This window comes from Plutella xylostella, chromosome 5 (assembly GCF_932276165.1).
Source record: "Plutella xylostella chromosome 5, ilPluXylo3.1, whole genome shotgun sequence".
In the NCBI taxonomy this organism is placed as follows: Eukaryota; Metazoa; Arthropoda; class Insecta; order Lepidoptera; family Plutellidae; genus Plutella; species Plutella xylostella.
In genome coordinates this window covers 698,005-724,814 of record NC_063985.1, presented here as the reverse complement: position 1 = coordinate 724,814, position 26,810 = coordinate 698,005, and the positions used below count along the sequence as shown (strand labels likewise).

Below are 26,810 nucleotides of genomic sequence, written 5' to 3'. Positions count from 1 at the left end.
TAATATGTAATAAGAATGTACCTATACAATTACAATTATGTATGTAAATTATATTACTAGATTTGTAGAGAAAAGAAGACCTATAGTTCACTTTATTATTTATAAAATTATGAACTTAAGAAAAAGAAAAAATGTGGGAAGATTGTGCTACTCAATATTGCTATTGCGCCCTTATCAATGCGTCTGATCTTTATCTATCAGCACCTTTATAATAAGGTTTTTAAAAGAAGACTTAGAAGTACAGAATATATCTATATCAGTAAAAAGCTTGTTGTAGGTGCGGGCTAGCCGTGTGAGTATCTCATTACTGGCGTAGTTGGTGCGGTGCGCAGGCACGTGCAGCAGAGGCGTGTGGCGCGTGCGGCGCCGCGGGGTGCGGTACGCCACGCCGCCCACCAGGCCGCTGCAGTCTACTCGCCCGTGTACTATGTCAAATAATAGGCACATATCCAACAAAGTTCGCCGTTCTTCTAGAGATGGGACATTATTTATTCGACAACCGTGAATATACGAGTTAGCTGATTGACGCTGTCGGTAATTTATGTGGTTTATGAATATCCTTTGAATTTTTTCTATACGATTTCTGTGAATTATGTAGTTAGGAGACCAGATTTGACAAGCATACTCGAGGGTGCTTCGAACGTAAGCGTAGTATACAGTCTTGATGACACTGACATCATTAAAGGGCTTGCACGACCTTATGACGAAACCAAGAGCTTTAAGTGCTTTTGCAGTAATGTAGTCTACATGCTCGGTAAGTTGGAATTTTGAGTCAAGTATGACTCCCAGATCCTTTACTGAATTAACTCTTTCAATAATAACTCCGTTCATATTGTAATTGTAAATGTGGGGGTTTGGTTTGCGGGTAAAACTTATACACATGCATTTACTAATATTTACCGTTATGTTGTTTTTACTGTAGTAGTTGTACAAGGAGTCTAGATCGGCCTGAATGTTTACGTGGTCTTGTTGGCACCGAATCTTACAATATATCTTTTTGTCATCAGCGTACATCAGGTGGTTTGAATGATTAAAGGCCTTGCTAATGTCAAAAAGATACGCGTTATAAAATAAGGGTCCCAAGTGAGATCCTTGAGGAACTCCTGTGGTAATATTCACGAAGTTGGATCTGAAGCCGCCAATAACAACAGCTTGAGAGCGTTTTGTGAGATAAGATTTAATCCACCTTAACAGATCACCGTGTATTCCAAGGGCTTGCAGTTTCTGAATAAGGATGACATGGTCTACACGGTCGAACGCTTTTTCGAAATCTGTATAAATGACATCGACTTGGCCTCCGTGACCAATGTTATTCAAGACGAAGTTATTAAAACATGCTAGATTGGTGATAAACATATTATATATTGTACAATAAAGTGTTAAATTAATAAATCTGGACATCTAGATTCTAGTGCATTCATCATGATTATAGTTATACCCTACGTGCATTGTGCTCATTTCAAAAGTGCTCGCAAATATCACACGACTACAAAAATTTGTGTAAAAGTGTAAAAGTTCATGCAAAGTTGAAACTTTGCAGCTGACTGTACACGCCTTGTATAAGTTTCCGATATATCCGCTACTTGGATGATGTTGTACCGGATTACCGACCTTCCCCGAATCGGAGCTCAAACTCTTTATTTCGGAATAAGTTTCGCTATTTTTCTTTCTGTCCCAAATGCGATTTATATCGAAAATCCTATAACTGATTGTGGTGTACCGTGGTTGTATTCGTAAAATGCCAAAAATAATAATTATGCCACGTTGAAGCAAATTTAATGTATTTCCTTACTCTAATCCTCACACGTTTAAACCAATGTAGATATAAAATATTATGTATCCTACACACACCAGATGTTTAAACTGAGCACTGATATTCTACTAAACCCTAACTAAAAACTAATAAGTACACTCGTGAGCAATGAAAAACTTCCTCCTGCCAATTTCTGTTCCAAATGTCAGTGGATATTTTTCATTGCTCGTGACGTGAGTGTATTTAGCGTAAACGCGTAAACTAATAAAAACAAAAGGTATTAATAATAATTATCGTAAAGGCATTCGATTCTGACTGATAAATTTGGCGGTTATGATATTAAACATAGAATATTTTAAACATGAATGACGCTAAGCACAGCCATAGATAGTCTATGGCACAACCAATGGTTGCAATCGTAACCATATTACCAATTAAACTAATTAAAATCTATTTAGACAGCTGCTAGTATTAATTATTATGTGTATTGGTTCTGTGGCCGCAGAGGCTTAGTGAAAAGGGAATTGCTAATTAATTTTGTTTAATCTAGGTTTAGTTTCATTATCAATGTATCTACTATAATTGTTCATTGTTGTGAGAGCGCCACAATACTCGATCCTCAGCTTTCCTCACCATCCTCTATTATTGGCTACCTGTATAGAAAGGTCACCGCAAAACATAAGCGTAACGTAAACGGATCGCCTCTTTTACTTCAGTGCGCGGATCTGAACGTGAGATTGCAGATGCCTGAAAAATACCACAGCGAATTGAAAAAAAAATATTTTTTTTTAAATTCATGTAGGCATTTATTTTTTTACAATCTAGCGTCTTACCTACTTAACTTACTTGATATTTATCTATTTATATAACTAGTATATGTTAATTAATTTATGATTACCTTAACATTTGCTTTACGAGGACCACATAATATGTGTGTGTGTGTGTATGTTACGTTTCTTTTGAAAATTGCGTAAGTTTATGACATATATTAAGTAAGTGATTTTTTTGCGAAACATTACAATCAGGGGATTAAGGGAGTTTGCTCTGCATTAAGCTAGCATGTGGGTTTTTTCGTTAAAGGACAACATATGATTTGTGTATTAATACTTACAGGTTACAGGTACAATTGTTTCTTACTTATGATTTACAACCAATTACATACAATATAATTGTTTATATGACTGTAACAGAGATATTTTCGGTAAAACCATCACACTACGACGCAGTCAGTCAGAAAACTTTCCAGCTGCCACCAAAACATTACATCAATGTAAGTATATATGTGAATCCAGAAGTCATAGTCATAAGTCTGTATGTTTGTCTGGGTCAAGGTATGTTTGCGACTTTTTATGATGAAACTTTGAAACGAACAAAAACTAGACGGTAAAGTGTGCGAGGAAAATAATAAAATTTACTGTCCTATTCCCATAAGTACATGAACAAACTTTGTATACTACCCTGGAGGCACTTGGGGCGACGTGCGATGCTTTAATGTATCACGTCTTCGTAGTAGCATATCAATAGATTGCTAGAAACGACACTTCGTCAATAGATTCACTGTTTGAAATCGTACTTTTATAAATGTTTGAAACATGTTTTTATGTTTATGTTTTGTGATTGGCACTGCGTTTAGCTAATAGGGTGAATGGAAGGAGTAGTATGTAACGTATCTATTGCACTGCTCAATTATACAGGTGTAATATAATATATAACAAGGTTAAAGAGGATTTAGTCCCTACGTAGGGCTGCTATCAGCTGCGATAGAGTAGTTTGTGAAAATTGACGTTCATCAGAAAATTTTATAAATATTTATTTTATTTTATTTATTTATTAGAAGACCAATAAATGATACACTTGTTACATACAGCTAGGCTACATAAATAAAATACTTTATACGATGAATAAAAACATTTGACTTTGACTTTTGACTTTAGATACATGAGGCCAAGAACTAATTTAAACAAATATTATCCCCGACGCAGGATCGAACCCTGAACCCTTTGTGCTTCAGTTAGTGTACAACCCCACTCCACAGTTCGGGGTTCAAATGTGCTGCTACAAAATTAATAGGACTATAATTAAATATTACATACTAGTATTCCATTACAGTAATTACAGCTGTGGCTCTGCCATCGCCCGTGGTGTGGTTTGAGCGGTTACACAATGTTGCCAGTTGATAAATAAATGTTGAGCTTTCATTTATTAATAAAGGTGCGATGTTATTTTATCAACCGACTTCAAAAAAAGGAGGAGGTTCTCAATTTGCCGGGATCTTTTCTTATTGTAAGTGTAAGTACGATTAATTGGCTTTAAATATTTAAAAAAAAGCAACATCTTATTGAGTTCTCGTAGTAAAACTAAGCTAAGCATTTTAACAACCAATTAAGTAAACAATTATAAGTAAAACTGCTATCAATATAACTTCCTTTCTCGCCCGAGTGTTTGGTTCTCGTGGTAATAAGTCGGTCGCCTCAATGTTGGTATTTTGAGAGAACAACTCCCATTAGTGGAGGTGCCATCATAAATACTTTATGGGCACATTACTTCACTTGAGAAATGTTCATAGTAGGGATTAAATAGTGCTTTGTAGCTAAGTGTTGTTTAAAAAATCCTTTCAGTGGGCTCCCAGACTTCACTTATTTACATAAATAGTACTTGGGAGTTGCTAAACCGCGTGGTATGGTGGTATGATTCTAGCTCAATCATTCTAGACAAAAAAATAATTACGTATCTACTTATATAGATTATTGTTACGGTTAGTGTTATGTGTGAACATAAACTTATGGTTTAACGTTAAATTTACCAGGAGGAGTGGCTAGCAATAAGATAACATAATGTACCTACTTACTTTATAAAATATATTGACGAATATAAAAGTCAATGGTATTGACGTAATTTTTTAATCACGGTCACTTCCCCGCATGTTTTGTTTGGTTGTTATTTTCCTCAAGTGAAAGAAGGTGGACTGGTCTTTCCGATAATACTTTCTCTGTTTATTGTGAGTCGCAGCGGTTATTGCCACTAAATGCTCCGATTTACCTCTTCAGACAACTTCGTCGAAATAAGACATTCAATGATTATAAGATTATAAGCAAGATTCAAATTCAGATTGTTTTTTTAATAGTTTTTGTATTTATCCACAATGAAAAGATTCAGTTGTTCTAAAAAAACTCATTCATAAAATTCATATGAAATCCGCGTATTAAATAATTTCTGATTACTATTCGAAATCGTATAAGTAAGTACCTATTGTGAATCTTATAAGTACAATTCCTGGATTACATAGGTAAACTTCGTATATAAATTTAGGTAGTAATAAAATAACTGACAATACAATATATCCCTTAGGTATTGATATTGATCGATCATTGCGATGGTAATGAAATTAAAATTGTAGTCATAAACAGTAGCGCAACACTAACTCAATTTATATTTCACAGGTTAACAGACCGTGACTAAGCTAACATAGAGTTTAATTCCGATTTGTTCTCGAATACACTATGATTTGTAGAGTCGTCCAGAGTTGTGCAACAAATATTTCTTATATTTTACAACACTTAACATTTTAGTTCAGTGCAAGTTAGTAAATAATTTCTTAAATAAATTATAGAAATGTCCAAATCGTGAACTGCTCTACTACTACAGAACAATCTGATTGTGATTTGTTATCATTGTCATCATTTGTCGTTTCTTATACTTATCCTCATTAGTTATCCTTATACTTATGTACACTCACGGGCAATGAAAAGGTTCCACTGACAAAAGCAAAAAATTACTCCTAAACTGTAAAAGCTAGCTTAATGACGCCTTCTGCAACTTTGAAGTACATTTAATAAAGCATCAGGATATTCCCAACTAAAAACGGTAATATTTTTTTCTTATTTTAAATTAAATGTTTAAAAAATTGGAGTTGTTTGGTGTCGGCATTTTTTGAGTGGAATTTTTTCATTGCCCGTGAGTGTATTTATAAGGAATATCACCACCTGATGCTCTGTTAAATGTACTTCAATGTTGTAAAAGGCATAATTAAGCTAGCCTTTTCCGTTTATGAATAATTTTGTGCTTTTCTCAGTGGAACCTTTTCATTGCCCGTGAGTGTAGATGACACAATCCTTATAACATTTGCACAATTGTTTAGAACAAAGTCTTAACTTACAACTAGTTATAACTAAGCATCTTTCTCATGGAACAGTCACCTGTTGCGCCGCCGCCGCCGCCACTGTTTGTTTACATTACACGAAGCCGGTAGAAAGTTCTACAATAACATACGACGTAGACAACCACGTATTTCAACCAATTTCCGACTCTACAACGTAAGCAATAAACGCGAATTATCAGTGTGTTACGCTGGTAGATACGGCCTTTACGTTTCAGCATGAAATTATAGTACCGCCACCGTATTGCAATATGGTAGAGACAGCATTCAAAGTTCTGGTTTTTAGATCGTAAAAATGGCTTATTAGTCTAGCTAGAGAGTGCTTGTGTAGTGTTTAGAGTAGGTGACTCATAACAGAGGTCTAACGGGATATGAAGCGACATTTTCAATGAGTCAATATACCTACTGCTTATTATGTATTCGGTCAATGCCCCGACATCAATACAGAAAAATATGCTGGGAACTTACATAATAATATTATGCAGAAAAGTTATTCTAAGTAAGCTCTGTGACTAATCACTTTACAAATTGACATGGAATAACTACATAATACAAGACTCGGTGAAAGCAGTTAGGAACCTAAAGAAATACTTGCTGTAAAAGTCATTTTGTCTTTTATTTTCCTTTTTTGTATTCACTTTCGTTCTGAATCAATACTTACAAAGGAGACGTAAGTAGGTATTTGAAAGTTTATTTACAGGGTATTCAACCCAGACACTGTTCGCGAATTTTACGCTTTTCTTTTTCATCCATACCATATAATATACATTATATCTTACCATATACATTACGTATACAACAATATTACGATCATTATGTTATAAATGTTGTTATACCAATTTAATTTAGGAAATATAGGTAGCCCGTGTGTGTTCCAAAAGTTATTAATATTTCTAAACGAGATCAGAAAAACAAAAATTACATAAACAAAAGAACTTTCTTTGTCATTGAAAGCAGTCGAGCGGCGCATGTGGGCCGCCGCTTGTTCTGCTAACTGTACTTGCTTCTAAATCGTGTGTGTGTGTGTGTGTGTGTGAGCCACCGGTTCTAACTAAACCTCGACGAAGACAGGAGTCGCCAACCTGTGCCATGGAAAGCTACGGCCGTGTGGGATGTAGGTGCATAGCTCATGCTAGGTTCTATCCTAAAATGTCATATTGTTGTACGATAGAATTTCGGTCACGATGCCGCGCCAAAGGAACTGAGGTTATTGAGGGTCCTAAACTCACTTGTGTGCTCATATGTGGCTTGTGAAGCCAATCTTATTAGTGAAGAACTTTCTACGTTATAGGCAAATAAGCACTCAAAAGAAAGCGTTTTCGTTGTTTTTTTACTTCATATTTTTGTCATGTAAAAGTTATAAGTCGCATTATAAATTAATTTAAAAAACACAGAACAGAGTAAAGAAAGTACCTGCCAGTAAAGTTCTAAACGGTTGAGCACACCTGGCCGATACCGCTGCAGTTATTATCAATGAAACAAGCTGGCAGTTCTCGAAGGTTCCCCCACAGCGAGCCTATATAAGCCGCGCCGGCCGCCGCTCGCCATACGAGTAACGAACGATAAGCGATACAAACATGAGCCTAAAGTACACTGCGATTCTCGCGCTCGGCCTCCTGGCAGCCGCGTCCTGTGAGGATGTGAAGCTGCGGAGGCGACAGGGGGACAAGGGGGGAGCAGAGCAGCACCCACTGGCGGCCATCGAGCAGCAGCTGACACAGACCCTGGCGCACCACTACCTGTGGCCCTGGAGGCAGCTGTTCGAGGCCGCCGCCGCGCTGGACGACGACTCCTGGGACGAGCCGCAGGTCGTCAGCGACGACAACAAGTTCGAAGTCAGCCTCAACGTCAAGCGGTTCAAGCCTGACGAGCTGAGGGTCCGCGTCAAGAACCGCCACATGCTAGTGGAGGGGAAGCAGAAGCTCACAGCTGATACCCACAAGTTCGCGCTGAACCACTTCGTGCAGAACTTCGTGCTGCCCGCGGGCACCGTGCAGGACGAGGTCACCGCCGTGCTGAAGGAGAACGGAGTGCTCACCGTGTCCGCGCCCAAGCACAAGGTGCCTCCGCCGCCGCCCGAGAGGGAGGTGCCCATTGTTGTGCTGCTGCCGGAGACCACCACCGCGAAGGAAGTGGTGACAGCATCCACGGAGAAGAAGGAAGAGGTGACGGAGGCGGCAGACTCCTCGAGCACGGCGGCGCCGCTGGAGCAGCTCGAGCCGGAGAGCACCACACACGTCGGCAAGATCAGGAAGAAGGAGCTCAAGACCAGCGTGAAGACCACCAAAGATAACGAAGTCTCCAAGGGAATCCGGGACGGCAACGAGCTAGATTACGCCCTAATAGAACCGGACACGGAATAGCCTAATTTAGCAGATATCAAATTGGTGCCAAAAGACTGAATGAGCTTTAACGTGATAGAAAAAGAGTGGTTTTCGTTCGCCGCTCCAGTGAGGAATCTAGTTATGTTTGTGCTCTCCTTAATGTAAGTTTGTTTTATATGAATAAAACGTTATTTATTGTAAGTAGGCCATGTTTTTATTTCGTTTCCTCCGCTCCTTCGCGACGTAAATGAATGTCTGGGTAAGTCTGGGACATTTGTTTTGTGTTATGAAGCTGTGCGACGGGTAAGCGGCGAGACATGAATCATAATTTCATAAGAAAGTTCTCTTATTTCGTTGTTTTGTTTATGTTAAACGACGTCAAGAGTAACTTTCACAGCTGTCGCCCCGCGCTCGCGCTGTCTCGCTGAGTATGCATTACAGTAATGATCAGCTGTCGCACTCAAGGAATTCATTGGGGAAATGTTGAAATGTTTATAATTAACGTAGTATTAACTAAATCATGGTATTAGATAGTTAGAACATAGCATACCAGCAGCAATTGTTTACAAACAATGCATCCAATATTATTGAAGCATTATGTTATGATTACCTCTGCGTAGATTAGATAGTCAGAAATTATGCAAACAATAGTTATGCTGCAAGAATATTTTGTAATAATGTTTACTAGAGGCTGCATCATAAGTGTGTATAACATACTCGTACATAGGTTAACCGTAGTTTCCGAAAGCCTACATTGAAAACATAAAACTTTTCTTCACGACCCATCACATCCCCACTGCTGGGGCACAGGTTTCCTTCCAATGAAGGAAGGGTTCACATGCCGTAGTGAATGCTAATCACAAACAGAGGATAGGTACTTAAAATGCAGCTAAGTAACTGGAAGAGAATGCTTTTAGCATTAAGTTCGCCTATGTACAAAATTAATTTATGTGCAATAAAGAATTTAATAATAATATCTATTCAATATAGGCTAGATAAAGTGAACATAAATCAAAACAGCTGCGAGGATAGATATCCTGTTATTGCCCTTGGATAACCTTATAAATATTATCAACATCATCAGCCAACATTAGCTGTAACTAGCCCTGGGAGAGGGCTAGTTACAGGTGCTCCCAATACTCTGGCCACGGCCTTCCTCATCCATCCTATGCCGGCAGTGACGGTCTGACCTTCACTGACAGACTGGAGGACATCCCACGATGCATTATACTTCTCCCTGTTATCTGCTACAAATATATACGTAGCACGAAAATAAATCAGTGATCGAAGCCTTATACTACAAAGCTATAACTGTTTTTTTTTTACTGAATGATTCAATAAAAACCACCAGTGGGATGAAGTTAAAAAAAAAAAATTACCATTGAAAATTTGTATTTTATTCACGGTTAAGAGAGATTCCATAAAGGAATTTGCTAATAATACCTCGGGAACATTGACCTGTCGACAAAATACTCACAGATAAAACTCTACCCCGTATTTCCCCTTGTAACTGATATTAAAGAATCAACTCCAGCCAAGGTCGGAGTACTTCAGAGGTGATCAGACGTATCCGGGACCGCGAGGGGGCGGCCAGTCGTCACTTCATCATCCAATTGAGACAAATGCGTTGTGAACCTTCATATAGGTACACTTGTTGATACCTAGAGGTTCTTGTTGATTTTAAACTGGAAAACATTGATGAGACTTTTATCTACTAGTGCGCTTTTGCTAATATTGACAGTAACCTCCCGGTCATCTTTTCAAACCTCATTTCTTATTTAAAAGCCTGCTGTTTTTTTTTATTGAGAAATAGATAATCGAAACCAAATCGCTTAGCGTTTCAGAATACACCCCAGCGTGTAAGTGAAAGAAGTTATCTAAAATAAGAACTTATAATAATATAAAAAGTTATAAACTTTTATAACAACTGCCGTAAAACAATTTCAAGTTATGAACAACGCAGCTCATATGCGGGAAATTATCGTTACATTGTCTGTAAAGTTAGGACTTAACAACGAACGACTTAAATTTTCACCGAATCGGAAATTGACCTATTCTGCAGTAGTCTCTCTAAAATTAAAAACTTTTTCATTGATGAGTCGGTTGAACTAAAATAGTACACTACTAATATAAGTATTTAGGTAGTTAGTTAAGTGAATAACTTTATAAAATATTTTTATTTATTTTTAATTCAATTATCTGGGGGCACACTTGCATTTGGTATTTAATATTCAAATGCCACAAATATTGTAGCTTTCTGTTTTATTATTTTCTTCTAATATTATGTTGCCAATAATAATAAGTCAGTAGGCACTTAATTCTAACTAGGCGTAGTGGCGCTTGCCGCTGTTAGTTTGTAACTAGCGTAGTTTTTTATCTGTATACTTTAAGTTTGTTTCTATATGTGGGAATCTGTTAATGGCCTGTCTAATATTATATTAAATAGCTATTTTAAGTTATTATAAATAAGAACATGCTGTTGATTCTCCATAAAAAATAATAAATAAAATAAATAAACAATACACTTTTACGACGCAATGTATGGCGTGCAGCGGCGCGCTTTGTATCGCACAATGTATTTTTATGGAAAACGTGATTTTAAGTAGAGAGTTTTGCTGAGCAACTTGAACCATATGTATAGTAGGTACCTGGTACCAGGTTATGCACGCTTTCCTATTTCCATTCTAATTATGCAAATTCTTTATTTCCTTTACTCTTCTACTCTACTACTGTACGTATTAGTGTCAAACACTAAAGTGGCCCTCCTACCCAAAAGCCCAAGGGTAAAAAATCGCACTTTTATTTTTATCCGATTTTTTATTGTTTTTTTATAGAGTTCGACTTTCACGAAAAAATTATAAGTTTATACAACTTTAAATAAATGTCAGTCCATACAAAAAAGTCGAGTGCCCGCAGGGTACGTCGGAAGTAAATAAATCCAAGATCTCTAGGAATTAAATCTAAGTCAAGCTTTAAACAAAATCCCAAAAGTAGAGACTCCTTTTATGTACCCGATCACTTTTCTGAGTCAAGTTTTAAACCAAATCACAAAAGTAGAAACTCCTTTTACGTATCCCATCACTTTTCTATGAATCATTGCGTATTTATTTGAAGTTTGAGATACAACACCTAGTTAGTAGTATTTAGTTAGAACTTACTTAATTATAATTTAAAATATTATGGTATCTAATTACGTAACCTTATAACATATTAAATACCACTTACAAAGTTTCTAATTAGGTTCATTGTAATTTAAGCCATGGTGGTCTTAGTAAAACTCGTAGTTAAGTACCATTAGGTATTAGAAGTGGTTTATAAACTTCTTCAGAAGGCTTATAACTTTAATTATTATGGGCCTACATAAATCAACATTGTTTTAAGGGCCCTTTTTATTTTATTCTATTGTATTTGTACAGTTTTTAAACATGGTAAAACATTCTGAGTTGAAGAGGGATAAAGAAAAACTATAACCAGCAGGAGAAGCAAAATTTCTGATATACATAAATCTAAAGTTACATAATTATAATATAGTAAGTGTGACAGTTTGTAATTGAACCTCATTTCAACATGTGATCACAGCTTGGGACGCCACCCGGCTCACTGGACCGATGACCATAGACAAGGGACTGGAGTAAGGACGAGGTCATAGTCTTGTGACGCCTCTATGGCCAGCAGTGTAAGATTACGGTCTAGCACTGAACAGATAAAACAAACAATATTCTCTGGACATTATGCATGTATAGACTATGAATACGGCAGCCCCGATAGCACCTAAGGGGGCTTGCAACAGAACATGTCTGGGCAAGCATTCCATATTCGATGTTTGTTTACGGGCCGGGACGTGACCGAAGATCAAATTGGATTTATACTCAATATGGTCCAATTTGTTAGGATATTATTGATTTTACTGTTACAGTTTCGTTTTAAATTGTTTGTGGTATTGGTAGAATGTTGGCCCTATTTTCCAGATTCTCCTTCTAGTGTGTCGGCGGGAGGCTGAAGGATAAAGCAGTTCTCAACTGGAGATCATGAACAGGGTAATTGTAGCGGATTGCTTACAGTTGCAAAACGAAGATAACCGATGGCCGTAATCCACTTGAACTTGCTTCTAAGGTTGTTGAATACCTAGGCTTAGGTAGGTGACCGGGGCAGAAGTAAAACTCCAGTTTCTTTCTTGAAAAGTGAGCAGAAAGGGAGGCAGAAGTGTTTTCAGGCTTCTTCTAGTCTTCTTATTGTTCCTCTGTTCGGCTGGCGTAGTACGATTTCTACCTAGCGAAATGGTTGCTTAGCTACCTCGAAGCTATGCCGCACAGACGAACCTTGTTTTTTGATCATTTTTTATTGCCCTCTTTTGCTTCCCTTTACTGTTTCAAACGCATTTATTTATTATAAACACTTAACCTATGTACATTTTAACGTTTTAATTAACTTAATTACTAAATAGTCTAGCAGGGAAATAAAACACACCTACTCTAGGTACGTAAACTAAAAAGTTATAACAATTTTCCTTACATTTTACTAAGTAATTTCTAACGTTGCACAATCATCAATATCTCTTTATTGAACTTAAAACTAGTTAATAACTTATGTACATGAACAAAATAAGCGTAATCATCATGATTTTAAACAGAAAAAAGGTAAATAAAACAATCAAATTTTCACAAAAAATAAGACCCAGGCGGATTTGGTCACGCAAGCGCTATCTGTTTAGCGCAGCATAAACATGGCCGCTTTTGGCATTGTTTACCGCGGTGTGTATTGTTTTCAGCATTCGTCGTCAACAGTCTCCCCCTCGTTACGTAGTAACCGGTTGCAGGTTCTGGCGGCAGGATGCTGAAGTCATATCGGGCGGTGCTGTGGTCGTCAGGATGATCAGCCTCGTTGCAGGTCTTCGCAGGATGCCGTGCTTGGTTCTCACGTCGACGATTCTTACTGTGCCGTCTGGTCCAGGGTGTGTCGCGACGATCTCGCCTCTAGGCCACGTACCACGTGGTAGTGAAGAGTCCACGATTAGTACGATGTCACCGACCTTTGGGTTAGTGTAAGGTCGGCCTGGGTGGCGGCGTGGCAGCAGTGTAGGTAGGTACTCCTTCGTCCATCGTGCCCAGAAGTGATCCGCTAGGAGTTGGCAGGTCTTCCACGTCGCAGTACCAACAAGAGAACTATTGTGAAACGTTCCCAGTGTCGGCAGACCACATGACTTTCCAATCAGAAAGTGGTTAGGTGTTAGTGCTTCCTCTGCGTCTGGGTCTAGACTTATTTCAGTGAGTGGCCTTGAGTTTACCACATGTTCGACTTCCAGGAGTAATGTGTGAAGCACCTCTTCTTTGGGCGATCTTTCATTCAGAGTTGCTGCTAGTGCTGTCTTCACGGAGCGTACGAGGCGTTCCCAGGCTCCGCCCATGTGTGGGGCCCCGGGAGGGATGAATTTCCACGTGATTCCGTAGTTTTCAGTTTCTCGTACTAAGTCTGTTTGTGATAGACTTTTCAGCTGTTCTTGAAGTTCTTTGTTCGCACCCACAAAGTTAGTTCCGTTGTCGCTGTATATTGTTGCAGGGGTCGATCTGCGGGCAGCCATTCGCCTCAGCGCCAGTATCATAGAGTCGGTTGAGAGTGAGTTGGCCAACTCTAGATGGATTGCACGCGTAGTCAGGCATGTGAATAATGCGCCCCAGCGTTTTTCGTGACGTCTTCCAACTGTCACAGTCATTGGGCCAAAGTAGTCCACGGCGGTACATGTGAAGGGCCGTTGATAACTATTAAGTCTTTCTTTAGGTAGGTCGCCCAGGGGAGCACTCTGTGGTTTCTGTCGGCGTATTTTGCACGTTAGGCATTCTCTTGTTATCTTCTTCACGGAGTTACGTAATTTCGTCACGTAGTATCGTTGTCTTATCTCATTCATGACTGTTTGATGGTTGCCATGGTGAAGTTGTCGGTGTTTCTCTTCGATGAGTAGGAGCGTGACGTAGTGACTTCCATCGAGCACGGCGGGGTTCTTGTAGTCGTGAGGTAGGTATGGAGCGGCGCCGACTCTCGTTGATAGGTATATTATGTCGTCTTCAGTTTTCAGCGTGAGCGTCAGGTTTTTCAGTTTTGAGCTTTTAGGTATTTTGGTGTTATTTTTCAGGTGATGTTTTTCGCTCTTGAAGCAGTCGTCTTGTATCTTGCGGATTAGGTATTTTTCAGCTTTGTTTAGGTATTCTTGCGTGAGTATCACGTAATTTATTGTGCTCCGTTGTTGAGTAGGAACAATTTTGCGCGGGATGGTTTTGGCAGTCTTCTTGATACGCCAAGTGGTATCTTGTGTAATTTTCTTAGTTACTTGAATTTGATTTTTTCTTGATTCAATTAGTTTCTTGAATATGTCGACGGCTTGAAACACGCGGGCGGTCGCTCGTAGCAGTCGCGTGAATTTTGAAAACTTTTCAGGTTTGATGAGCTGTTCTTCAGTGTTGATGACGTGCAGGGCGCAGTTTGGTTTTTCTTCACCGGTAGTTGGTATGTTGGGAGAGCTCTTGTCTTCTGGCCATTCTGATTCATCACAGTAGAGGAACGGTGGGCCTGTGAACCATCTGTGTTGTATGTCGAAGTGAGAGGGCGCGTTTCGTGTAGCGTCGTCTGCGACATTCTGAGCAGTAGGTATCCATCTCCACTGAGTTGGCTTCGTGTGATCTTCAATTTCGGCTAGTCGGTGTGCGACGAAGGGCTTGAATGTTCTCGGGTCCGACTTTATCCATGCGAGGACAGTTCTCGAGTCGGTCCAGTAGGTAGACTTGTTTATTGTTAAGTCCGTTTCCTTTGTTACTGTGGCGGCTAGGCGGCAGCCCAGTAGTGCGGCTTGCAGTTCTAAGCGTGGGATAGACACGGGCTTGAGTGGTGCCACCCGTGACTTTCCTGACAACAGCTTTACTTCGACGTGACCATCGGGGTGTATTGCTCGCCAGTATATTGCTGTTGCATATGCCTTTTCACTCGCGTCGCAGAATACGTGAATTTCGCCTTCAGTTAGCTTCGTTGTAGTGCATCTAGGTATATTCAGGTCTTGTAGCTTTTTCAGGTCTTGCAGCCACGTTTTCCATTATCGTTCTTCATTTTCTTTCAGAGGCTCGTCCCATCCGATGCCCGTGCGGCATACATCTTGTAGCATAGCTCTTCCTTGTACAGTTATCGGCGAGGCCAGCCCGAGCGGGTCGAACACGGACATTACTGCGCTTGTTGCCTCGCGTTTCGTTGGCGGTCTCGTGCCCTCTATGGCGTCAGACGGTGTGTTTCGCAGGTTCAGCGTGAAGTTGAGTTGATCTGAAGACACGTTCCATCGGAGTCCCAGTGTTTTCTCGACTTGTTCGCTATCTTTTCCCAGGTCGATAGAACCGTTGTTTCGCACGTCTTCGGGGAACTGTTCTAATATCTGTGGCCTGTTGCTAGCCCATCCTCTGAGTAGAAATCCGCCTTGTTTGTGTATGTAGTCGACTTCTGAGATGACACGTTTCGCGGTTTCTTCAGACTGAAAACTTTGTAGGTAGTCGTCCATGTAGTGGTTGCGTTCTATGGCTTGTACCGCCTCTGGGTATTTTTCTTTGAAGTCGGCTGCGTTGCGATTTTTTGCATATATTGCGGTGCACGGTGACGATGCTGCGCCGAATATGAGTGATTTCATTCGATATTCTTTCGGCTTCTCGCTGTCCTTTTCTCTCCACAGGAATCTGAGACTATCTCTGTCTTGCTCGCACACTTGAATGCGGAGGAACATTTCCTTGATGTCACTCACGACTGCTATCGGTCCCTCTCTGAATCGCAGTAGTACTCCGAATAATGATTGCAGTAGGTCGGGTCCAGTCAGTAGCGCGTCATTTAGACATTTTCTGCCACTTCTTGCGGCTGCGTCGAACACCAGGCGAACCTTGCCTTTCTGGGGATGCACGACGGCAAAATGAGGTAAGTACCAGGTTCTCGATGATGTAGACGGTCCAGGTACTGGTTCAGCGTAGTCACTGTCGAGTAAGTTTCTTATTTGCTTCTCATACTCGCATTTCAGCTTCTCATCTTTCTTCAGTCGTTTTTCTATACCGATTAGTCGCTTCATTGCATTTTCGCGGTTGTTTGGCATAGTTTCATTCGGAGTTCTCCATAATAGACCTGCTTCGAGTCGGCCTTCGGGTAGTCGTCGGCATGTTGCTTCCAGTATCTCGTTGGCTTTCTTCTCGGGGTCATTTGAAGGCGTTTTGGGAGTTACGCCTAGAGACTCGATGCTGAAGTGATGTTTGATTAGCTCGTCCATCTTGTCTTCGCGAGTTGTTCGTATGTGGTTCACGGCTATCACTGGTCTTGTGCTGAATGTTGCACAACCGTGTAATGTCCAGCCTAGTCTTGTGAGTGAGGCTACAGGTTTGTTTCGGTCTCCGGATTTCACGTCTTGTGATATGATTAGATGCCAGTTGTCTTGTCCAATCACTATTCTCGGCCGCACGTTGTCGTAGGTAATCACGTCGGCGATGTCGGACAGGTGCGGACTGTCTTCTATTAGTGTGTGTGGCACCATTTGTGACGAAATGCTCAGCTTCGAAATCGTGTAGGCATTCATTTTTTCAATGTTTCGTGCGTATCTTCCTTGAATCTTCAGTTTCAGTCGCCTTGAGTCGGGCTCGTTCATTCGATGTCCGCCGATGCCTTCTATGCATAGACCTTCCTTTGGACCGGTGGCTCCGATGCAGTCGGCCACTTCTTCCTCTATGAGTGTGATGGTGGCTCCTTCATCCAGCAGGGCGTAGACTTCAGTAGTATTCTTCGGGCCGTATAACTTCAGCGGCACTATCTTGAGGTATCCTTTCATGGTGCACAGGGTGTTCACTGAGTGCGTCTGCTTGTCTTTAGCTTGCTGTGGTGTATTCGTGGGTTGTGTGTCTTTAGGCTCGGTCGACTCCTTCTCGCCTTCCTTGTCTCGGTGGAGGAGCCTGTGATGTGATCCTCTGCACCCGTTTTTTCCACATGGTTTCGCGCGGCAGTTGAAACCCCGGTGTGTGGAGCTCAGGCATCGAAAACACACGTATGCCTTCTTGGCAACCTCCCATTTTTCTTCCAGTGGTAGCTTCATAAATTTCTTGCATGATTTCAGAGCGTGTTTGTCACTGCAGGCTGGGCACTCTTGATTGTCCTTCCGAGAGGTCAACATAACTTGGTGGTATTCTTCATCGTCGTCGATGATCGACTCGTTCTCGGACTCGGCACTGCTGTCGCTTATTTCTTCTTCATAGTTGTCCGCTCTTGTCATGTGCACTTTGTTCTTCATGCGGTTGCGCAGTGGTTCTCTCTCCTTCTTGATGTATGGTCGGCTCTCGAACTCGCAGGCTTCGAATTGATCGGCGGTCCGGTTCAGGAAAGACGTGAGCGCGAGTAATACTGGCCATTCTCGTGCTTCTTCTGCGGCTTTATATTCAAACCACTTGAATCTGATCATGATGCTCATCTTCGATAATATCTTCTCATATATGTCTTCAGAGTGTAGCATGTGTGTGCGCTTCGTGAGTTGGATGGTGTTCACCACGTTGGCTACGACCCCGGCGAAGTGAGCGAGGTTGCGAGCGTCGTCAGACAGCGGCTTCATTTTCTCGATGATTTCTAGTTCGCTTCTTATCAGTCGTAGTGGTTGACCGAATCTTCGTTGTAATGTGTCGATGATAAGCTTCGGATTTGTATCGTTGAATAACATCGAACGTACTGCTTCTTTAGCTTTTCCTTGTATGGCTTTTCTGAGCCTTGCGATGTTCTCAATCTCGCTGAAGTACATCTCTGTATCTCTGTATGTCGCTCTGAATGCGATCCAGTCGCTCGGCTCCCCGGTGAATGTATGCAGCTCACTCATGTACCGGGGTGCGATCGGCGGCGGCTGATGATGATGAACTTGTCCATCATATGGGGTGGCGCGTGTGTGCGGCGCCGTAGGTTTGCCGTTGTAGAGACGTGGCGGTTCTGACATGTGGGGTGCCTGTTCACAGTATCTTCCGTACTCCAGTCGCTCCCCCTCGTGTCGTCTTGCCGATGTGTGAGCTTCCACGTGTGATGTTGGAAGTGAAGTGAAGCGCTTCGCTGTTGATTCCTCGACCCATTTGTCAATATGGCTCGATCGTCCGGCCTGGCCATGAGGCTCGTCGTTGTCCTCCTCCAGGTCGCTCAGATCTGTCTCGGATTCCAGGTGAATCAGCTCCAGCCTCATCTTGGCTAGCTCCTGTTCAGCTTGCGCCTTCTTCGCTTCTTGTCGCTTGATCTCGATCATCTGTTCGATTTCCTTCCTTCTTCTTATTGTCTTCGATGTCGAGGCGTGCGACGTTGGCCTCCTTCGAGGTACCACAGTGTGCTCTGACCCGGCCCTCTTCTCGTGATGGGTCGGTGCAGTCATCTCTCTCTCCATTGGCTTGTTGCTGGTACTTTGCTTGCTGGCCGGCTCGTCGAGTTTGGCAGTCGACTTGGCTGAGTTTCTTGACGTTCTTGAGGTTCCCGTTGCCCCGGACGTGCCCGTGGTACCGGACGTGCCCGTGGTGCCAGACGTGCCCGTGGTGCCGGACGTGCCCGTGGTGCCGGTGGCCTCCGTGGATCTGGTGGCGTCGGTTGTTGCTGTCGATGCTGACTCTGCCGGCGAGTTGTTCGTTGTGCCTTCTCTCTCGCGAGTTTCGACGGCTCTCCCTTCAGCGGTGGGGGTCGTGTTCCGACTGGTCTTCGCTCGTGTGTTCATCATGTCGCCGTTCTTCTTGATGTGGGCTCCACTTGATGTCCCTCGGCGATCTTCTCACGTACAAGGCGAAGGCAGTCTACTTCGATCGACCGCACCGCTTCAAAAGCGTTAATTGCAAATACGCAACGTCAAGGTGTTACGTAATGCAACCGCGCTGAGCGCGTAGTTTCTCGAACACTCCGCCTCTTCTGTGGGACGCTTAGCAATATACGAGCCGATAGAGTGGCAACGTAATCGCATCAGCGTAGGCTTCGAATCGTCCTCTTCACAGCGTATTACTCCCAGTAATCGCTTATAGGCTTGATTCTCCTCCTCTTCAGCTGCTGGTCTCCTCCTCTTCGATGAAGCTTCTTGGTTGCAGAATCCGGCACTCGAAGGACCATGAACTGTAGCGGATTGCTTACAGTTGCAAAACGAAGATAACCGATGGCCGTAATCCACTTGAACTTGCTTCTAAGGTTGTTGAATACCTAGGCTTAGGTAGGTGACCGGGGCAGAAGTAAAACTCCAGTTTCTTTCTTGAAAAGTGAGCAGAAAGGGAGGCAGAAGTGTTTTCAGGCTTCTTCTAGTCTTCTTATTGTTCCTCTGTTCGGCTGGCGTAGTACGATTTCTACCTAGCGAAATGGTTGCTTAGCTACCTCGAAGCTATGCCGCACAGACGAACCTTGTTTTTTGATCATTTTTTATTGCCCTCTTTTGCTTCCCTTTACTGTTTCAAACGCATTTATTTATTATAAACACTTAACCTATGTACATTTTAACGTTTTAATTAACTTAATTACTAAATAGTCTAGCAGGGAAATAAAACACACCTACTCTAGGTACGTAAACTAAAAAGTTATAACAATTTTCCTTACATTTTACTAAGTAATTTCTAACGTTGCACAATCATCAATATCTCTTTATTGAACTTAAAACTAGTTAATAACTTATGTACATGAACAAAATAAGCGTAATCATCATGATTTTAAACAGAAAAAAGGTAAATAAAACAATCAAATTTTCACAAAAAATAAGACCCAGGCGGATTTGGTCACGCAAGCGCTATCTGTTTAGCGCAGCATAAACATGGCCGCTTTTGGCATTGTTTACCGCGGTGTGTATTGTTTTCAGCATTCGTCGTCAACAGTAATGATTAGACAATATGCTGGGAGTGGCTGGATTATTAAGGTAGACAGAAAGCGCTCCTTTGGAGAGCAGTGGAAAAGTATTTTATGACTATTTATTTGCTTTATCCTGGTTAGATTTTTCGATCAGTGAGAAGTGAAAAAGTATTCGATGACTTTTTACATATTTCAGTTTTTCCTGGTTAGATTTTTCGATCATTGACATGATTAAGGTATATACGATGGATCACAGTTAATTTACTTGTATATGCAAACAAAATATTTATGTACTTAAAGGCAGTTTCTGAATTCTAAATATCTTTCATTCACATTTTATAGAATCACGGTACTTTACTGACCTTTTCCAAACTTCCCAAAATACACATTCACAACGGTGTTCCTGAGGGAACGACGCAGCATCAGTTTTTGTAAGTAAGTTGTATATTTTACGAGTAAATTCGCCGCAACTTGGTATTTATCAATCTTTCTGTTTGACTGACGTGTCAGCGGGGCAGTCAAAGGGAATCCACAATTTATTGATCACTGGGGGCTCCCAGCTACTTTGTGGATGAAAGTCGTGTTGACATTTCCTTGTTTAGTTGCCGGTCCCAAGTCATTTGGGCATTCGGAATCTATTTGCTAGTTTTGGTTGTTTTTGAAAGGCATAAATAGAAAAATATTTCAAGAGGATTTTTATTTTTATTGCTGTGTGTTTATACCTTACGTCTATGTTATACTTAACAACTAGCTACAAAAGTAGGTTTAAGTCTAAAATAAATTAATCTTATGACTGTACCAATAAATTTAAGTGAGAGGACAAATTGACTTACACACACGCTATCAACACCGATACCGATAGGTATCCTAAATCAGAAATAAATAATAAAATTATCTGTGTGCTAAGTCTAAAATCTCACTTATATTAATGGCTAAAATAAATACTATAATTATACATAGATAATATCTACAATATCCATAATACTTATAAGTATAACATAATTAATGGCACATATTTATAAATTAATTAATACCTACAAACAATCCCTAGCTATTTCCGAGTAAAACTGATAAAAAAATATGGAAACATACATGAAATCTCTGCAATAGCTCTACTGGCTCTAAACAAAACCTATCCACTTTTAACAGAATACGACCCATCAGCATCATATTGTTTCCTATACGGATAGTTGGCTCCCGGCCCAGCTGGACCACCATACTGCTGGCCAGCCCAGCCGTGGTCCTCGAAGTAAGGCTGGTGGTCCACGTACTCCACATGCTCGTGGTGATGATGATGCTTCTTGCTCTTCAGGTAGTGGGTGAACCAGATGATGAAGTGCCACGCTTTCGTCACCAGAGCGAAGAATATTCCGCCGTATACCAGCTTCAGTACGAAGAGTTTGGTGGCGAGCACCCACGCGAAGTGGACTGGGGACAACGGAGAATGGTGCTGATTAAATCCGTATGTAATAGTATGTAATTACTGTACGAAGGGGTGTTTGTTTGTAAGTCTTTCTTTTATGTCGTAACGGACTAACGGTATGGCATGCTGTAGTAAAGAAGTCGTTCGGAGGCTCAGCACTGAAAAAAATAATTTAATCCCAGTATTTCTACGGGAAAACAATTTGATTCAAAGCAAACACGCGGCAGGAGCTATACCTAATAAGATAAAAACAAGTTGTCGGAGCAACGAGGGTTCCGCAATGAAACTCGAGATTAACTTCTGGTCTTTAATAAGGTAGGAAAATAGTAGTTGGAACTTTGTTCTGTGTTTATAAATTAATGCATACTGTGAATGCGAGATGCGAGGAACAGCTCGAGAGAGGGGAGTGTCAAAGCTCTGATTGGTTAATTTCACATTCGCTTCAGAGATAATCTATGTCTGAGTTCAGAAACTCTCGTATTTTTAACATCAACTTAAGCGCAAAAAGGGGTAGTTTAAATTTCTTTTAGTGTCATTAAAAACAGATATAACTTAAATGCAGTAGGTATTAATGTTAACGGCGGATAGTTCTAAGTCATGTCATTTATCAATATCTATGTATGTATGTATGCTGAATACTCAATTTTATGAAGGGACCTTTCAATTTTCTAACCACTCTAAGCTGCTCGTTTGTAAGACCTATCAAATTATATTGCATACGAATCTCAAATAAAATAAAGATTTTGATCGAGAATCTCTAGCAAGAGGTAGGATAAAAAGATTCCATTCATAATGAGACGCTTTTAAAATTTGCTCAATGGAAAATATTTAAAGCAGAGACGCAAAAACATTTGCAGTACTTACTACTACTGACATCGCTTGCCTTTTGAGCATAAAGCGAGCTTTAATACTTATAATTATTTTTAAAACCCCGCCGTTTAGTCACTGTATTCAAACGCACCTAGCATTAATTCCTGCTACTGAAGTAGTTTAACATTGAGCTGAGTATATTGCTTTTGTCCGTGGCTTGGTTCGCGATTCTGTCGACATGTCCGTAGTGGCTGCTGTAGGCTGGCCAGAGATCGGGTGCGTACTTGAAGATGCTCAGCACCCAGGCCATCAGGACCATAGCTTTCATGGAGGTTAACACGAAGGCTATGCCTACGAATATCTTGAACAAGCCAGCGAGCCCGGCCAACACGGCCGACGCGTGAACTGGAAACAACGGAAAACGTCTATCTTTAGTACAGCTAGTGGTTTAATTTGTACATAGAGTATTGTATTGTAGTGGCACAACCCGCTGTACTGTGATTCCGCTCCGCGGTACTAATATTGGGGAATCACACGAAGTCGTCGCAGGAAGAAACACGAACTTCCGGCGGGCGCTCGAACTTCCGGCGGGCGCTCGGGAACTGGCTCCTTGAACGTAGCCATAGACACTCGCCCGCCTCTTGTTTTTCCCGCTTAGATTTTTCTTCTCAATTATAAAATTGTTAATTTTATAAATACTTGTAATTTGTTTTGGTCCACAATATAACAAAGTAAATTAATTATCAGTCCTTCATTTCATACGCTCCGCATTTCAGACTGACAACCCCACATTGGTGACCCCGACCTGGACAAGAAATCAACCTTCAAGAAACAAGAAAATGGCCACGCAAAACGACGGCGAAATACTCGGCTCTCCAAGCGGCAATGGCGGCGGACTCGGCAGTGGTCCAAGTGAAAATTCCATAACAAACGCAAACGCAAGTAACGTGCTCGCTGGTTCAAGTGAAGTTTGTCGTGTGAGTGTACGCATTCCTCCATTTTGGCCCGATGATCCTGAGGTATGGTTTGCACAAGTTGAGAGTCAGTTCATATTGTCTGGAATTACTCAAGATTCAACTAAATTCCACTTCGTGTCGTGTCAACTGGAACAGGAGTACGCCCGGATTGTCAAGGATGTGATTGCCAAGCCGCCACCCACAGGCAGGTACGATAAGCTTAAATTAGAATTAATAAGGCGCATATCAGCATCACGGGAGAAAAAGACGCTTCAGTTAATGCAACACGAAGAGCTCGGCGATAGAAAGCCGACTGAATTCTTGCGTCATCTCCGGCATCTAGCAGGCCCCAACATGCCGGATGATTTTATCAGAACCGTATGGTCTAGTCGCTTGCCCCCACACGTGCAGCCTATCGTAGCATCACAGCGTAGAGTAGACCTGGATGAGGTGGCGGAACTCGCAGACCAGATATGTGACGTGGTGCAACCCTCACACGTCGTCGCTAGCACTTCAGTCAGCGTTCCAGCCGCCAGCGTTGCTCCGTGGGAAGCGAGAATCGAAGAACTGTCTCGTCAAGTGGAAGCGCTAGTAAAGGTACAGTCCCAGAATCGTCCTTTCCAAAGAAACTTCAACAGGCGTAACCGATCCAGATCAAACTCACAACCCCGACACCGTCAGCGATCACGATCCAGAGAGTACCCTGAAGGACACTCATACTGCTGGTACCATTTCCAATTTGGGCCAAAGGCAAAGAAATGCTCAGACCCGTGCACTTATAACTCGGGAAACGAGACGGGCAGCCACTAGAGGCGGCAAGCATCTGCCCTATCACTACAGGCCGCCTGTTCATAACCGACCGGAAGTCCAAGATACGCTATCTTATAGACACGGGTTCAGACTTGTGCGTTTTCCCTCGGTCAGCTGTTCGGGTGCCTCATCGCAAGAAAGCCAAGTACGAGCTATTCGCCGCTAACGGTACAGTAATACCCACATATGGATACATTAATATCAACCTAGACCTAGGCCTACGGCGCGCCTTCCAGTGGCGCTTCACAATCGCGGACGTCTCGAAGCCAATAATAGGAGTCGACTTTTTAGGTTTCTACAACCTACTCGTCGACTGCCGCAAGCAATGTCTCATCGATGGACTCACATCACTTACAGTGGCAGTCCCACGTCAATCAGGTACAGAAAGTATCGCATCAGTCCGCACATTCATAGACAGCACACCGTACCACCATATCCTGAGAGAGTATCCTGAAATTACCCGTCCAGCCGGTAAACCTGATTTTCCCAAGCACAATACAGTACACCACATAAGAACAACACCCGGCCCACCAGTATCCAGCCGCCCAAGACGCTTAGACCCAGAGCGATTACGAATAGCCAAGAAGGAGTTTGACGACATGCTCGCTAGCGGTACAGCTCGAACCTCAGACAGCCCATGGTCTTCACCTCTCCACCTCGTCCGCAAGAAGGATGACGGTTGGCGTCCATGCGGAGATTACAGATCGCTAAACGCACAACCCCACAGTATGAATCATACGGATGGAACTAAAACTATACCGAAGCAATAACTATTTATTCGTACTCATACCGGCCAATCAAATACACAGGCCATGGCGAAAATGCCAATTCCTAATAGCGCAGTTGAAAACAGTAATCGGCCACTACGGACAAAGTTTATCGTTTAATTTCCGCTCTGAAAGTATCAGAGACAGCTAATATCTGAGCGGACAATTTCATTTCAGCTTAATTTTAAAACTATTATTTTTATACCATCCGTCGGCAGCAGACGGCTTTGAGGAGCTTTATTAGCAGCCTTATTTGCAGTTTTTCAGTCGCCGTAACGAGTTTAATACTACTTGGTCGGAGGTCACTCTCTAAATCCACGAACGAACGAACAAAAATTGGCATGCTACCTAACCTAACATAAAGCTAACCTAACCACGGCTCTATTTTGTTCTATCCTCCTGACCCCGAGAGGTATAAATGTATGCACTGTTCTAAAATTTAAAAAAAAATTTAAATTTTACCTACTGAACTGTTTTGTCACTTTGTCAAAGAACAAATTGTTTAAGGGATAGGTACTTTATAAAACTTTAAAGGAATGACAGGGATACTCCATAAAACTTTTATTATAGGTATTTTTAAACTATATATTATATTATGCTACCTAATCTAACATAAAGCTAACCTAACCACGGCTCTATTTTGTTCTATGCAGCGTGCCGATTGCATGACAAATAAAATTTTTCGTTCGTTCGTCGATTTAGAGAGTGACCCCCAATATCGAGGATGTTTTTTTTTTTATTATAGCCGAAGTAAGAGTAAAAAGTACATACGAGTAATATGTTGAATTGTTGATATACATAGGTAGGTACTATCTCTTTATCCAGACGAACATCTGATGTCAGTGTTTGAAAACGAGAAGTGTGTGTTATAACAAAGAGCGACCGCCAAAAAAAATATACAATAATAATGGTACTGGTACCTATCTACCTAGTTAATTTCGAGGCATTTCCCCCCATTTCCGCTATAAATAACCTAATTTGTATTTGTAGCTGGAGATTGATCGTTCCGTCGCGGCGGCTGACTTGAAATATCCACAGTCAGATCAGGAATGACGTGAATCAATTATGCGAATTCCAAATTATAATTTAAATGTAAATTATATTTTGGCGTTGTGATTAATGGGAGTGTCATCGCCGTGAACCGTTGGTGTTAGTTGCCGATCTTGCGTCTATTATAAATATTAAAGTTACTAACGATATCTTATCAGATAACTAGATTGTAATTATTGAGTCATTTCAGGTTCAACATAGTAAAATTTAGCGTACTAAATATAAATAAATGCAGCCCGCAAGATGACCCACTTACCCAAAAGTAGGTTTATCATAATGTATTTTCTTTTTCTTCTTAGAATAAAGCGGCCGAATAGAATTTGGTGCAATAGTTATGGATACATTATGCACAAGAGGTTAGGTAGGTGCTGCGTGCCACAAGACGGGTCATACACATACACTGTCATAGGCCATCGCACAATGGGAACTGATGCAAGATATTACACAAACTATCACATAGGTTAGCAATTACCAAAACAACATCGTAGGTACATAGCTATAGTAGCTAACACTAACAAAGACAAAGTTATGTTAATAATGTAATTGCGTATATTCGGGTTATTACTTTTACGAACTTGTACTTACCTGAGTCCATCCATAAAAATAAGAGATTCAGAATACAATAAAAAAGTTATGTTTTACTTACTTAGTAAAGCGTACTTTTTCTTCCCTCTAGCCTCGCCCACTTCACTGTCTTCATTCGCTAATGCTTCACAACAAGCGCACGATATAACAATCAAAATGGCGGACACTCGGTGCATTTTTATATTTTACTTTTTTAATATTTATTTTTCAAACTGGCCAGTATTTTTATGTTTTTCTATTTTGAATTTAATTTTTCTAACCAGCCAGTGCTGCGGTCACATTTAAAATGTTCAACAATTTCTGAACGCAAACCTTGACTCCGGGGTGAGCGGGTGATAATTGGCGCT

At 41.2% G+C, this 26,810-nt stretch overlaps 3 protein-coding genes across 5 annotated transcripts; 1 reads left to right on the top strand and 2 right to left on the bottom strand.

Annotated features, from left to right (window-relative positions):
- Window positions 1-7,440: 7,440 nt before the first annotated feature.
- Window positions 7,441-8,434, top strand: LOC105393355 (alpha-crystallin B chain). The gene has a single exon (XM_011565098.3). It carries the CDS (start codon window positions 7,487-7,489, stop codon window positions 8,270-8,272), a length of 786 nt encoding a protein of 261 aa, XP_011563400.3. The 5' UTR covers window positions 7,441-7,486; the 3' UTR covers window positions 8,273-8,434.
- A 4,594-nt stretch (window positions 8,435-13,028) lies between these two features.
- Window positions 13,029-18,962, bottom strand: LOC105386411. The gene is made up of 2 exons (XM_048633175.1): window positions 15,340-18,962; window positions 13,029-15,258 (listed from the first exon to the last, which is right to left on the bottom strand). Exons 1-2 carry the CDS (start codon window positions 18,960-18,962, stop codon window positions 13,029-13,031), a joined length of 5,853 nt encoding a protein of 1,950 aa, XP_048489132.1.
- Window positions 18,963-20,744: 1,782 nt separating this feature from the next.
- On the bottom strand, window positions 20,745-26,790 carry LOC119692426. 3 transcript variants are annotated; one of them, XM_048633037.1, is made up of 3 exons: window positions 26,525-26,657; window positions 22,447-22,700; window positions 20,745-21,490 (listed from the first exon to the last, which is right to left on the bottom strand). In XM_048633037.1, the coding sequence occupies exons 2-3, from the start codon at window positions 22,451-22,453 to the stop codon at window positions 21,195-21,197; spliced, it is 303 nt and encodes a 100-aa protein (XP_048488994.1). In that variant the 5' UTR covers window positions 22,454-22,700; window positions 26,525-26,657; the 3' UTR covers window positions 20,745-21,194. The 3 variants fall into 3 exon arrangements, with proteins under 3 accessions (XP_048488994.1, XP_037969005.1, XP_037969006.1); XM_038113078.2 differs by having other exon boundaries at window positions 21,356-21,490; window positions 26,525-26,790; XM_038113077.2 differs by lacking the exon at window positions 22,447-22,700 and having other exon boundaries at window positions 26,525-26,773.
- Between the last annotated feature and the right edge of the window lie 20 nt (window positions 26,791-26,810).